Source organism: Canis lupus, chromosome 24, assembly GCF_003254725.2.
Source record: "Canis lupus dingo isolate Sandy chromosome 24, ASM325472v2, whole genome shotgun sequence".
NCBI classification, from domain to species: Eukaryota; Metazoa; Chordata; class Mammalia; order Carnivora; family Canidae; genus Canis; species Canis lupus.
This window is the reverse complement of record NC_064266.1, coordinates 14,141,859-14,155,862: the sequence shown is the minus strand read 5'-3', so window position 1 is coordinate 14,155,862 and position 14,004 is coordinate 14,141,859. Positions and strand designations below refer to the sequence as shown.

General features: G+C 44.7%; 1 protein-coding gene and 1 long non-coding RNA gene across 4 annotated transcripts in view; one reads left to right on the top strand and one right to left on the bottom strand.

The window, feature by feature from the left end:
• LOC112673610 (uncharacterized) overlaps positions 1-6,366 on the bottom strand; it is a 65,211-nt gene extending 58,845 nt beyond the window's left edge. For both annotated transcript variants that reach the window (XR_003144932.3, XR_003144931.3), the window contains exon 1: positions 5,311-6,366. This is a non-coding gene — a long non-coding RNA (uncharacterized LOC112673610). The remainder of the gene's footprint in view (positions 1-5,310) is intronic.
• PLCB1 (phospholipase C beta 1) overlaps positions 4,678-14,004 on the top strand; it is a 670,476-nt gene continuing 661,149 nt past the window's right edge. For both annotated transcript variants that reach the window (XM_025469336.3, XM_025469337.3), the window contains exon 1: positions 4,678-4,903. In XM_025469336.3, coding sequence (XP_025325121.1) covers positions 4,805-4,903 — 99 coding nt within the window. In that variant the 5' untranslated portion in view covers positions 4,678-4,804. The remainder of the gene's footprint in view (positions 4,904-14,004) is intronic.

Below are 14,004 nucleotides of genomic sequence, written 5' to 3'. Positions count from 1 at the left end.
TAAACGCATGATTTTATACCATAGAATGGTGATTACATGTACTGGCTCTAGAGCCAAATTGCCTAGGTTTGAATTCTGGTTCTTCCAACTTACTAGCTGAAAAATCATGGATTAACATTTAACTCTTGCCTGACTCAGTTTCCTCCACTATAAAATGGTGATAAGAATAGTAATCCAGGTGATGTAGTTCATTTGAGGATTAATGATCTAAAAGTGTGAAGCCCTTACAACAGTGCCTGGCACAGAATAAGTTTTTATGACCATTATTATTTATCTATTACCATATTAGGCTATTGTATGGAAATACAATATTGGAAATATTCTAATGGGTGCAATATTCCCAGTATCTAGCAATTGGTAGAACTGGCTGCTAGAAACATGTCTGTTCAAATTAAAATACCTATTCTTCCCACTATGGCAGGCCCAGAATTATGCTGATAAAAGACTGGGCTACATACCATTATTTTCTAAGGAAATTGGGAATATTTATATTATGTTGTGGTTGAAAGCAGGGAGAAATTACTCAGATCTGAGTTGTAGCTTCTAGAAATGACTAGCATGGTGGTGAAGAGGTAAATGCTAAAGTCAGTGTTCTTTGGTCTCAATCTCAGTTCTAATTTGTGTGACCTTCAGCAGGTTAATTTATCCCTTCAAGTCTCAACTTCATAATTTATAAAGTGAGGGATAATAATATTGTCCACCAGATCATCTGGGAGTAACAATATGGCATAAACAATAAAGACACTTATTACATCACTTATCAGGAAGTCTAGAAATGGTCAAAGACTTAATCTCATGAAGGACCATATTTGCATATTTCTACTTGGCCATCCTCTTTTTTTTTTTTTTTTTGGCCATCCTCTTTACACAGGAATGTACTACGAGAGAGAGAGGGTCGGGTGGAGAGAAATGTTTCCCTAAAGCCCTACCTTTCTAATCCATTGGCCAGATTCTGGTCTCTTAACCACCTTCTAAACTAATCAAAGACAAAGGGGAATAGGATTCTATAACCGACTTAGAATAGACTAATAATAGTTCATTCCCTGGGAAGACGGAGGAGCCACCTTCCCCAAGCATCTGAATCAAATTGAGGTTTGCTTACAAGAAAAAGAGGGTGGGAGGGTGCTGTTGAAAAGTAAGTGCTATGTTATTGAGTGTCTGGGAAGTGCTTAGCTTAGCCTAGCACTCTGGCCTATAGTGAGTACTCAGTAAAGGTTGGCTTTGCCAACTCCTTGAGGCTGACCTTCTGGAGGTCAATGCTGTGCTCTCTCTCTCTTTCTCTCTCTCTCACTCTCACACACACACACACACAAAAGAAAAGAAAAAAGGAAAAAGAAAGAAAAGAGAGAGAGAGAGAGAAAGAAAAAAAAACACACAGAACTTTGTATTGTTTTAAAAACAGAACAGAACACTGAACTTGATGGATCATAGGCCTGGTTCACACAACTTTGGATGTCCTTTTCATGACAAAAATCCCCATGCTTTAAAATTATTTCTGCCTTGTATCCTTAACCAGAGATGTGGAAAATGAGGGGGTTGATCCAACCTGCCTCAAGCCTTATACATGTTGAAGAGATTTATCCCATAGCCTTCCTGGATCAAACTGCATCTTCTCGCTGGCAGAGGAAGTTCCGGGAGCCTATGTTTGTCTTGAAACACCAACACTCTTTAGAATTCTACAGCGTTATTTTCCTTCTTATATTCACATTCACACTAACATCTGGGAAGGAACAAGAATATCTTATGAATGACTCAACCAGCTCTTGCTACCATAGTGGTATATAACAAATGACCCTCTAGCTTAGTAACATTCAACAATGGGCATCTATTGTCATGTTCATAAGTCTGTAGGTTGGTTGGGTTCTGGCAAATCTATGATAGGTTCTTTTTTTTTTTTTTTTTTTTTCTATGATAGGTTCTATGGATCTTCCTCCAGCCTGGAGATTAGGCCTCAGTCTGCCGAATAGGGCTCCCTGAGATATGTTTATCTCATGGCAATGACAAGAAACCCAAAGGGGCAAGCCCAACCTCACAAGCATATTTCAAGCCTTTGCTCATATTGCATCTCCTATCCTGTTGGCCAAAGCAAGTGCTACGGTCTAATATAAATGGGGTGGATAAATCACAGTCATCTAGTTGAAAACTGCAAGGTCACATGGCAAAATGTGTGGATGCACAAAAGGGCAAGGAAGAGAACAAGGAGGGCATGACGACGAAGAAACTCAGTCTACCTTCTCATTTGGCTACAGCCCATCTCTAATCCTCCAAATTCCTCTTCTGGAGGCCACATCTCTTGTCTATCTTGTCTTTCTTAGCCACTCTGGTGGATAAAATCTATTTGCTCAAAATCCTTCCAGTAGATAATGGAGAGATTGCAAGGAGAAAGAAAAGGGGAGAAAAAGAGAAGACAGAATAGGAACGAAAAAGAACCAATCTAGTGGGATCCATTGTAAGGACAATTGAGAAGGCCAGGAAAGTTGGAGGTAGTCTTGCTGCATCCTCTAAAGTAAGGAAAAGCAACGTGAGATTGTGATTGGTGCCTTCTGCAAGGTAACTGGCAAGCCAAGGCTACTGGTTAGAAGTTCTGTGGAGAATATACTCAGGTTCAGTTTAGGGACATGTGATCCAGATGAAACAAGTCAGCCTTTACAGGGATTCTTTGTAGCAAGTGGCTTCTGAGGACAAGGTAAGGTCCCCACAAGAGAGCAGGAGTCTGGGGTCATGTTCACCAGGTTATCCATAGTGATTCTTAGTGCCTAGTATATAGCTGGTGATCAATACATATATTTTTTTAATGTATTGAACTATTTAGTAAGCAAATTTCCCCCATTGGAGTTTTGGTAACGTTTTGACTTAGTTTATGAACACTGGACCTGGAAAGCCCTAGTGACAGAAGACATGGAGAACAAATGCTTAAAAGAGAGGAAGGTGTCTCTCGTGCTTTGTTCATATACTGTTTTTCTTTTTAAAAATCAGTTTCATTGAGGTAAATTTTATTTATGATAAAATGTACTCGTTTTAGTTCTATGAGTTTTGACAAATGTGTACCTGCATGATCTAGAATATTTCCAACACCCGCAAAATTTCCCTGGTGCCTTTTCTTTGCCAGTCCCTGTGCATTCCTGGCCATAAGCAACTAACGACCTGCCTTCTGTCAATATAGGCTATTTTGCCTATTCCAGAATTCTTCAAGTGGAATCATGAATATAATATGCAGCTCCTTCAGACGATTCATCCTTGGAGTGGACGCCCATTCCTTTTTACTGCTGAATAGAACGTTTGCCATTGTTTGGGCATTCCATTGCTTATTTACCCATTAAACCTGTTGATTGGCATATGCAGTTTCCAGTTTGGGCTATTACGAAGAAATCCATGAACACTCTTACGTAAGTCTGTGTGAACATATGTTTTCATTTCTCTTGGGAAAGTCCTGGGTATTATGATAAGTAAATGTTTAACTTTTCATAAGAAACTGCTTCAAAATGGCTTTACCATTTCATACTCTCTCCAGCAAAGGATGGGAGTTCCAGTTACCCTATATCCTCTCAAACACTGGTATTGGCGATCTTAAATTTCACCTATCCTTGTGGAGGGTATCTCTCTTTCTCTCTTTTTCTAAGAAATGAGAAATGTTTGTTGAATGGAGACAAACATTCTTAGATTCGTGTTATTGAATGAGCAAGTTTTCTATCCGTGAGACATCGTTCTCCGTTGTCTCTCTTTCCCTCTGTCCGTCTCTCTGTCCCTCTCTCTCTCACACACACACCACGTGCAGAGAAGAGGGGGCCTTCTGTCTCCATGGGAAGCAAAGCCATTGTCTCTCTTGGGATGGGCTTGCTTTCTCCAAAGCACGACTTCACCGCATGCCCCTGCTTCAAGGCCAGCGCGCTGCAAACTCTCAGGCGCCCCGAGGTTTCCCCAAAGAGCCCTCACGCCGCCTCTCAACTGCTCTCTTCCCCACCGATAGGTCCTATTCGCAAAGAGCTGGGCTGTGGCCGGCGCTGGAGAGCTCCAGCGAGGGGGCTGCCTCTCGGGGCCCTCCCGACCTCCCCCATTCTCCAGCCGGTTTGGATCCGGAGACGCGTCAGGCTCCGGCGCGAGTTCCCCGCCAAGCCCCAGGGGACGCGCGGCTCCAGGGCACCCCGGGCGCCCCAGCCACCGCGGCACGGGGCATGCTCAGAGGGCGCGGGCGGCGCCGGCGTCGGCTGCAGTGGGGCCCGGGCGCCGGGAGGTGCCGCTGCGTCCCCGCTTCCCGGCGCCTGACCCAGCGCGCAAAGTTGGGCTGGAAGCCGCCGGGGGAAGGAGGGAGCGAGCCAGCGAGGGTGGCGGGGAAGCGGGGCGGGAGGAGGCGGGAGGAGGGGAAGGAGCGAGTGGGGGGGGCGCCGAGCGTGTGTCACTCGCGCTCTCCCTCTGTGTGTAGAGGATGTGCTGAATGGTGCGCCTCGAGGCGGCGGCGGCGGCGGCGGAGCAGGACCCGGCGGCAGCTGGCAGCGTCGGCCGCCCGGCTCGGCTTCCCTTCGCCTTCGCCCTCCGAGGCCCCGCAGCCCCCGCGGGCGCCCGACCCCGCGTCCCGCCCGGGGCATGGCCCGGCGCCTGGCCCCCGCGCGCCCCGCCTGCTGAGCCGCGCGGAGGAGGTGCGGAGGCCGGGAGGCCGGGAGGCCGGGGGAGGCCGGGGGAGGCCGGGGGAGGCCGGCGGGGGAGCAGAGCCGAGCGCCGCGGAGCCGAGAAAGGAGCCCGCGCCCCGCGCCCCGCGCCCCGTCCCTGCCGCGCTCGCCCGGGCCGCCCGGAGCCCCGATGAGCCCAGATGGCCGGGGCTCAGCCCGGAGTGCACGCTTTGCAACTCAAGCCCGTGTGCGTGTCCGACAGCCTCAAGAAGGGCACCAAATTCGTCAAGTGGGATGATGTAAGTCGGGGCGGCGGGCTGGGGGCGCCGGCGGGGCGCGGGGCGTGGGGGTGGGGGTGGGGGTGGGGCGAGGGGCGCGTTATGCAATGGGTGCAGCGGCTCCGGCCGGGGCGGCCTCGGGGCGCGCGGGGTGGCCCCTGCCGGGCGGCGGGCGGCGGGCTGCGGGCGGAGAGCGGCGGCTTGGCGCGCTCCTGCGCCCGGCGGGGTCCGGGGCGGCCCTCTCTGCGGGGGCTGGCCGGCGCCCCCTGAGGGTCTTCAGGCCTTGGGGCCCGAGGAGCGGGAGGGGCGGGCTTTGCCCGGCGACGGCCTGAGAGTTTGGAAAGTGTGAAGTTGGGACCAGCTGGGGAGCGCTGGGGTGTGACCGAGACGCGCCCCTCCCCGCCCGCGGCGCACCCCCCCCCCATTACCTGCTCTGCGCGTCCCAGGAAGGACCGGCCTCGGGTCCGAAGCCGTGGGGTGACTGCTCCCGACCCTCCCGCGCTCCGATGGGAGCCCACGCGGCAGAGGACGCAGCGGTCCAGCCGACAGGTGGTCGCTGATGCCAAACTTGCGCGCCTGGCTCCGGAGCGAGGGGCCTTGGGAGTGGCCGGCGAGGGCACGGATGAGGAGCGCCAGAGGGCGGCGGGGGGCCCCGCGGGGGTCCGGGGGTGTGCAGCGGGCCTGCGGGCAATGGAGAGGGCTCCCCTTTTGAGAACTGAGCTGGCTGGAGTCTTCAGCTGGGAGCAGACCCGGCAAGGCGTCCCCCCCACAGTTTGTGGACATCTTTTGCCAAGTGGGGCAGAGCTTAACCCAGAGCCGGACCTCCAGGTTTCACTTGAGCCCTGGACCCCAAGACTTCAAGCGACGCCCCCCCCACCCCCCGCCCCACATTGGCTTCAAACACTTACATTTATAATTGCTGAAAACATGGGAATCTTCAGATGGAGGACATTATCATATCAGTTTTCATGTCCTGGGTGTCATTCAAAAGGTTTGATAAGAGCGACCCACCGGGATAAACCTGAGCTGTCAGGATCTAGAGAAATGTAGGTCTACACATCTCTTAAACAGGAGGAATTATAGGGGAATAAGGTGTTCTTCTTGCTGAAAAGATTTTCCACCTAGTAAATTATAGCCTGTTATCCCCCAGGGTATTTTTCTCTAATCTTCTTAAGCCATTTTCCAGTGTCTGAAAACAATTTAAATATTCCAGGTAGCGAAACCAATTACTTAGGGGAGTGAGTCTGTGTCTATATTTCGTCCAGTTGGAAGTGCAAGCCTAACTTGGAGCATGAGCCACAGCTTCCTTGAAAGCTAATGCCAATTATTTGATGCCGTAGGCAAAGATGTAAACACACATCCTTTTACTGAGGACTTTACACTTTTCTTCTTCCGTCCCAGTGTAATGACCGGATGTTTTTGTAAATGGAATAGAATCTAAACAATAAATTCAGACACAGATTAAATGCTTTGTTTGTGTGAAGGAAAAACAACAACAAGGAGCAAGAAAACGCAGTTCAGTAGCAAATAAAACAGGCTTGCCCACCTTGAGGTCTCCAATAGAGAGTTTACCTACAAGAAGGTAAGGGCAGAAAAGGGAGAGAGAGAGAGAGGAGAGAGAGAGACTTTACAGAGTATAAAAGGATATTCCACTATAAACTCTGGATTTATTCACAGTGATGATTTTAAACAATGTTCCAGAATGTCTTATTTGAAAGAAAATAGCCAGTGTCACTTTGAAAATGAGGCTCTTCTGTGGAACACATTTTGATACATCCTGGTAGATGATTTTTATTACTGTGCATTCATGGCCTGTGTATTTCTTCTTTACCTATAATGCCAGACCCTACCCTAGATCAGGGGGGTGATGACCACTGTAGACAGAATCTCTGCTGTTACAGACCTTACATGATAGGTAGAGGAGAGAGAAAGTTATCAGGAGCACCACCGGTCATATAGAGATGAGGAGTGATGCAATGAGAGTCATTACTCTCTGTTGAGAGGCCACCAGTCAGACACCACCTGAAGGTGAGAAGCGCTCTTTCTGAGCACCACAACAGTGAGTTTCCTGGGAAACCCTACAGGAAGGATGTAAGCACTAAGGAGAGGAGGCCTGGAGAATCTTAGATCTTCTATAGGGGAGAACCTAGATTGCACCCAAGAGTCAAGTTATCTGGCATATGATGAACTCTCCAGTAAGCTCCGTAGCTCTGCATCTCCATGGTGATCTGTGAACTAAGAGGCCACCAGACTTTCTTAGGTCCCCTGTATCCTCCTCAGGTGGATATAGGTGGCCTAAGTTTACTTTTGAACTTAGGTTCTGGTTCATATTTGCCATTCCAAAATCAAACTAGTTTAGGTGATCCGGTTAACTATATTGCATCATAGTGATACTGCATGATGAAGACAAAAGAGAACTAGATCTTGAGTCCAAAGGCTTGAGTTTACCTGCTGATTCTCTTGCCAGTCACCTGTGTGACTTTAGGTTAATCACTTGCCTCTTCTGAATCTTTGCTGCCTCTTGTGCAAGACTGTGAGAATGCTCCTTTTTTTTTTTTTTTTTAAACCTATTTTACATAGCATGGTTGGGAGTACCCAGTAGGATAAAGCAGCACTTCTCACACTTGAGCATACGTCAGAAACATCAGAGACATACATCAGAGCGGGCTTGGCAACACTCAGATTGCTGATCCCACTCTCAGGGCCTGATTCAGAAGGTCTGAGGTGGGGCCTGAGAATCTGAATTTCTCATAGGATTTTTTTTGTTTGTTTGTTTGTTTTTGTTTTTTGAGTGATAATGAGGCTGCTGCTCTGGGGAACCACACTTTGAAACCACTGAGATAAGATTTGTGAAGTAACTTACAAAGTATGATAGATAGCTCCCGTGATCTTGTCAGTCTGTGTCAATTTTTGCTAGTTTGTGATTTTAATTTTATCTCTATTTTCCATGTTGAGAAATTCATCCAGTTGTTACCTTTCTATCTAAGAGCTAGAAGGACCTCAATGACAAAATAAATCATGGACATTCTTTTTAGATCTTATGGCCTATCTTATGAAGTGTCTCTGATGCCTAGGCTGGCTTACCTTACACTCGTATGTGTCTTTTGAATTTCCTTTACGCAATAAAAAATTTTCAGCATTGTTACCTGCTTCTAATGGGATTGTTAGAAAGGGAAAAACAGAAGATTTTTGAGAGGCCGTTTTGTCTGTCTTTGAGCAGGGGAGACTCCTGTGTTTTTCTTTTTTGGCTCTGACTTTGGGAAGTACCTGCTGCCTCTTGCCCCAGGGTGCATCCCCACCTGCTTGTCCAGAGGAGATGTAAATGCTGGAAATAATCTTAAAATCTCTCAAATAGGGATCCCTGGGTGGCGCAGCGGTTTGGCGCCTGCCTTTGGCTCGGGGCACGATCCTGGAGGCCTGGGATCGAATCCCACGTCGGGCTCCCTGCATGGAGCCTGCTTCTCCCTCTGCCTGTGTATCTGCCTCTCTGTCTCTCTCTGTGTAACTATCACGAATAAATAAATAAAATCTTTTAAAAAAAAAAAGAAAAAAAAATCTCTCAAATATCTGATCTCACTTAAAACCTATAGAATTCTGCTCTTTGGTCTTTAAGAAGAAGGATGCACAAACTCGTAAAAGAGATTCTTAATAGCCCATTGCAAAGCATAAGAATACATTTGAAAATGATAAGTGTGGGACTATTTAGAATTGTGGAGAGATTATCTCTTGTTCCTTGACTGGTTAAAACACCATAAGTACTGTTTTTCTGACCACCATATGGAATGGAAATGTCAGCTAGCAGGTGCAGTGCCCTGCATAATCTGCTGGCTACCTGCCAGGATCATGGCTGTGGATGCTCTACAAGTGGTAGTCAAAAGCTTTGACCGAGCAAGGCACTAACCAATCACAGCAGACGGTAGGTGGGCAATAGAACTGGAGCAGGGACGTGGAGAACACCCTCTTGCACCAGGGCCAATCACTGGCCTTTCTTCTGCCTGATTGTGGGGAGGGCTAGGGGTCCTCAGGCACTGTGGGGCATAGAATTATTTCAATGTTTGAACAACTAGTAATCGCGTGTATGGTCAGAACATCAAGGCCACACCTTGTCCTCCAGAACTTGGTCAGCAGATACAGAACTGACCTATCTTGGTTATCTGTTTTACCAATGATATCAAAGGATGCAGCTTTATCTTTGCTTTTATTTTGCACTTGTATGTTACAGGCCCCTGTAGTGGAGGTGGGTACAAAGGACTGTGAATGTTGTAGGAAAGTTCTGGTGAGATGGACAGTGGAGGGGGGTTCTTTCTGCATCTCAAGGAGCTTGAGAGAATGTCAGTCTGCCCCCCACCATGTTTGGCCTTGCTCTGCATTGGAAAGTATGGGGAAGAAAAGAGGAAAAGTAGAAATCATATTTCTACTCCCTCCCGGGCTCTGATTTGCCTCTGTGTAAGCTCCCAGGACCCCGTCTCTTTGTTCCACGACCTCTAAGGCATGGAGGGCTTCTTTCTCTAGTTTTGCCCTCCAAATTCCGATCTCGCTATAAGTAAGTTACTTAATGCACCTCAAACTGAGATTCCTCATCTATGATGTGAGGATTGTAATATTTCCTGCTGCCCACACCAGCTGGTAAGGTTAAATGAACGAAGGCATATGCATTGTTTTGTATAGTGCCTGACACACAGGAAACTTGATAAAACACAGTTTTAAAAATTATTGTTCCTCTAATAGTTAGAGGGCCATGAATTTTATCATAGTGGCCAGTGTATGTTAGACAACTCTTTTATTCTACAAGTGGGATGATCCAGATCTTCTGTTCATTCCCCTTTCATGTGTGTTCATATTTTATAGTTGGGAAAAAAGAAAAAAAATCAGTTTTTTACTCCTTTAAAAAAATTCAGGTGATTCAGAGAAAATAAATCTTTATAAAAAGCGGGACACATACTCTTTAAAGCAAGTCAGTTTACAAAGCATCCATAAGTTTTATTTCTATTTAAATTAAAAATATATATATATGGAAAGAAGAAACAGTTAAACAAAACTCTTATAATTTGGTAAGAACATACATATTGAAAATAAATAAATAAATAAATATATATATAAATAATCTTTGTACATTCCCATAAGTATAGTCTAACTCGACAGCTATACCTGTTACTGGCTAAGTTGTTTGAAAAGAAGGCTGAGGAAGCTCAAAGGTTTGGATTTGCATTAATGCCCCATGGATTTGAAACAAGTAGCACCCTCCTCCCTCTCCACTGCTCTTCCCCCCCACAAACAAAATCTCTGCAGTTAAAACAGGTAGTGGGAAATGTGTGATATACCACTCAGCATCATACACAAAAGCTTAGTTAGAACACTTGCATTATGTAGAATCTGCGGTTACAGTTTCCAAAATGATGGAAGCAGATGATGGATGACACTGACAAAATTAATGAGGGAGCAGAGGGGAAGGGTTCATGAGATGGGCATTCGGCAGCACTCACTTTGGAAAGGTTATGGGAAACAGAGAAGAAATAGCTCCGGCTGGTAAGTGGTGGATCCGGATGGGACCCCCACAGAGTGAGAGACAGATTTTAGGCTGGAAAGCTGGCAGATGCCCTCAAAAATGCCACTTAAGTATGCCCAAATATGTCCATTTTTCTATGTTCAAAGACCTTCTGTGACTTTCTCATTGATAGTAATTACTTTAAGTGTAAAAGTATTAACTTTTCCAAAGCCTCGTCAAATAAAGCGGTTTTAAGCTTTTTATCAGAGTGTAACATGCACACAGCAAAACACAAAAATCTTCTGTCCCCCTGGCTCCGTTTTCACAAAATGAACACTTTCAGTAAGCGGCACCAGATCAAGAACAGCACTACCAGCCTCGGGTGCTACCTTCAGGTCCTTACACCTCCTGGAGGCGGGAGGGGGAGGGGAACAGTCATCCTGGCTTATAACTGTACAGATTGGTTTTCCCTGTTTTTGATCTAAAAAGCTATTTTTTAAAAAAGAATTTCCGTGAAAACAAAATAAACTCTCTTCAGCCTAAAGCATGGTTTTTTGTTTCTGTTTTGTTTGTTTTTTTTTTAAAGATTTATTGACTCATGAGAGACACAGAGAGATAGGCAGAGACATAGGCAGATGGAGAAGCAGGCTCCATGCAGGGAACCCGATGCGGGACTCGATCCCAGGACCCCGGATCACGACCTGAGCCAAAAGCAGACACTCAACCATTGAGTCACCCAGGTGCCCTTAAAGTATGTTTTTATTAACTGCTGAATGAACCCTCTTGAACAATACAACAAAAGTGACTTGCCTTCTGTTTAGACGGCAATTGATTAGCTCCTTATCTGTCCTAAAGGTGAAGTCTGGAAAGAGAAGCAGTTGTAAATGCCCCAACGGAGGAAACAGTTCAACAAAACTCTACTAATTTATTTATTTATTTTTAAAAATATTTAATTTATTTATTCATGAGAGACACAGAGAGAGCGAGGCAGAGACACAGGCAGAGGGAGAAGCAGGCTCCACGCAGGGAGCCCGATATGGGACTGGATCCCAGGACCCTGGGATCACTCCCTGAGCCAAAGCCAGATGCCCAACCGCTGGGCCACCCAGGTGTCCCACAAAACTCTAGTAATTTAGCAAGGAAATGTAATGCCTACAGGCTGTGATTGGCATGGGAAAGCAGACCAGCAGAGTGCTGTTTGTGGGATATATTTTTCTCTTCTAGATTTTCTCTCTTATCTTGCCTAACTTTGATATTCCTACCTGCAGTGCATTAGGATAATTTGCTCTGGCTATTAGCATATCTTGAATACTTCCCTTGAAAGTTCAGCTTATCAATAAATAGCTTCAAATTATATTTACCTGCAATGATGTTTAAATGGGACAGGAACATTTTCCTTTTTTATGTCGACTTGGTAACCTGTGGTTAAATGTTTCTTTATCATGATCATTTCATGTTATCATGAACAAGGAGTGCCAGCAGAAAATGGAATGGGATTGATTGTGAATTGTTGACTAATGCTACAGTCTCACCTAAATAACACAACCTTGGTGACTGAAAATGTAGGTTTTCCTGTTACCCAAGCTGATGTTAGGTTCATGCAGCCTTTTCAAATCATGTCATAAATTCCATCTGCTCAGACAGATTTCATAATGCTTCCTTTTCCCTGTCTATGCCATGTTTGATGCCCCAATCTAAGCCATGTGCTCCTGTGTATCAGTAGGGAAGGGAACTGGAGGCATTTTTTTTCGAGATCAGTTACACATAAGATTTTAAGGGAGCCATCAATTTCTGTAACTAACTGAAATATCATGTAAAGAGGGCTGGATTCTTTAAGGGCTCTGGTTCCCTTCTGATCTCTTTAAGTTCTGTTATTTGAATTTACTATCTTCTTCACAAGTTAATTTCAATTTTGGGAAATTTTGACTTTAATTTGCATTCTGAAAAAATACTTAGGCCTGTGTCTTAATTGATATTGACTAAATCTGTACATTAAAAAAAAATCTGTTTGCTTATCCAGAAACTATATTATTGTAAAGGGGGAAAGAGACTACTATATAAATTAAGAAAAAGCCTCAGTATTCAAACAGAACAAAAGCATCTCATATCTGTTTTTTATTTCAGCGGCTCTTTTGGTTCATGATATTTGCTTTATGTTTTGTTTCTTTTTATTGCATTAAAGCTTTATGAGCAAGCTCAGGGAAAATGGATCAGTTAACAAGGAAAACACTTTTACCTAAACTATAGAATGATGGATATCATTCTATAACACTGATACCTAAAAGATTAAGAGATCATTTTGCTGTAAAAAAACAAATTTTCTTTGAGAATTGTTTGTAAATTAGGTAAGAGAAAGTTAATTTGATTCATTTTATAGAAGAGGCCATACAAACTCAAAAAGAAATGGAAGACCACAGAGCAAGTTAGCAAGTGGACTAAGAAATTAAAAAAAAAAAATTAAAGGATGCTAACCATGAAGCTTTCTCAGGTGTTCTGTCTCAGGTATGGTTGAGTCTCAGTGTCAATTTTCATATCCTCTTTGTCCGACTTTATAAAATGCAGAGTCTGGAAATCTAAAGCTGCGTTTACCAGACTCTCTGGAGGCATCTGATATTCTGGCTGTAAATTAAGTTCCACCAGTAGGAGATGCACTCATATGAGATGTGGAGAGCAGAGGTGTGAGAGAAGCCACCATTCTGCACTCTTGGGTTGTTTGCATAGACATAAGAGATGTTTAAGGAAGAAGCATTACCTTCTCTAATTGTACTTCAATGGCTTGTTTCCAGGGCCATGAGTATAAAGAGTCAATGGCAAGAGGGTACTGGCTGTTATCAGATTATGCTACCGTCGCTTTCAACTAAGCTGGTGTGTTTTGGACTTCAGGAGTTCCTTCTGGGTTCCTTACCTTTTGGAATATGGTGGAGGCAATAGGTCTTCTCAAGGGTCAGTGCTGTGGTGTTTTGGGGTCATTCATGGTGGCCCACCTGGAAGTCCACTTCAGCAAACTTTGTGATTCTGTAGAATGCTTAATTACTGTAATTAAATCCTTTTATGTTCAAAATTTCTTTTCTTCACTCTTACCTGCCTGATATGCCTTTTATGGTTCTAGGATTTCGTGAGTTTTAATCCTTATGTGCAATAACCATGTACATCCCATGTGGTTTTCTCTTTCAATATTACATTTGAGTAACAGAATTTTGCTTATAATGCTGCCTTTGGAGTTCAATATTGAGAGTGAGTCCTACTAACAGGCACTTATACTCGTAAAGCACTATTATTTATCTACATTCACTCTCATCAAGACCACCTTGAGTGATAGGAAAAGGACAAGCATTATACTCATTTTGCATAGAAGCAAACTGATGCCAATGAGTTGTGACTTGCCCAAGGACATACCAGTAGTTACTTAAATTTAAAACTAAGCCTGGTTATGTTCTGGGTTCTTTCAAGTCTACCATGGTATCCTTAAACAGAATCCTTTTGGTAATAAAAGACTCAATAGAATCCAGATAAATACTGGTTGAAAAATATTCCTTGGCTTCTCCAAAGAATCTCCCTGATTTTAGGATTCATACAAATGGTGTTTAGATCCCTAAAAACTGATACCTTTTGGCTAGTGTCTTTAAAAACAGATATT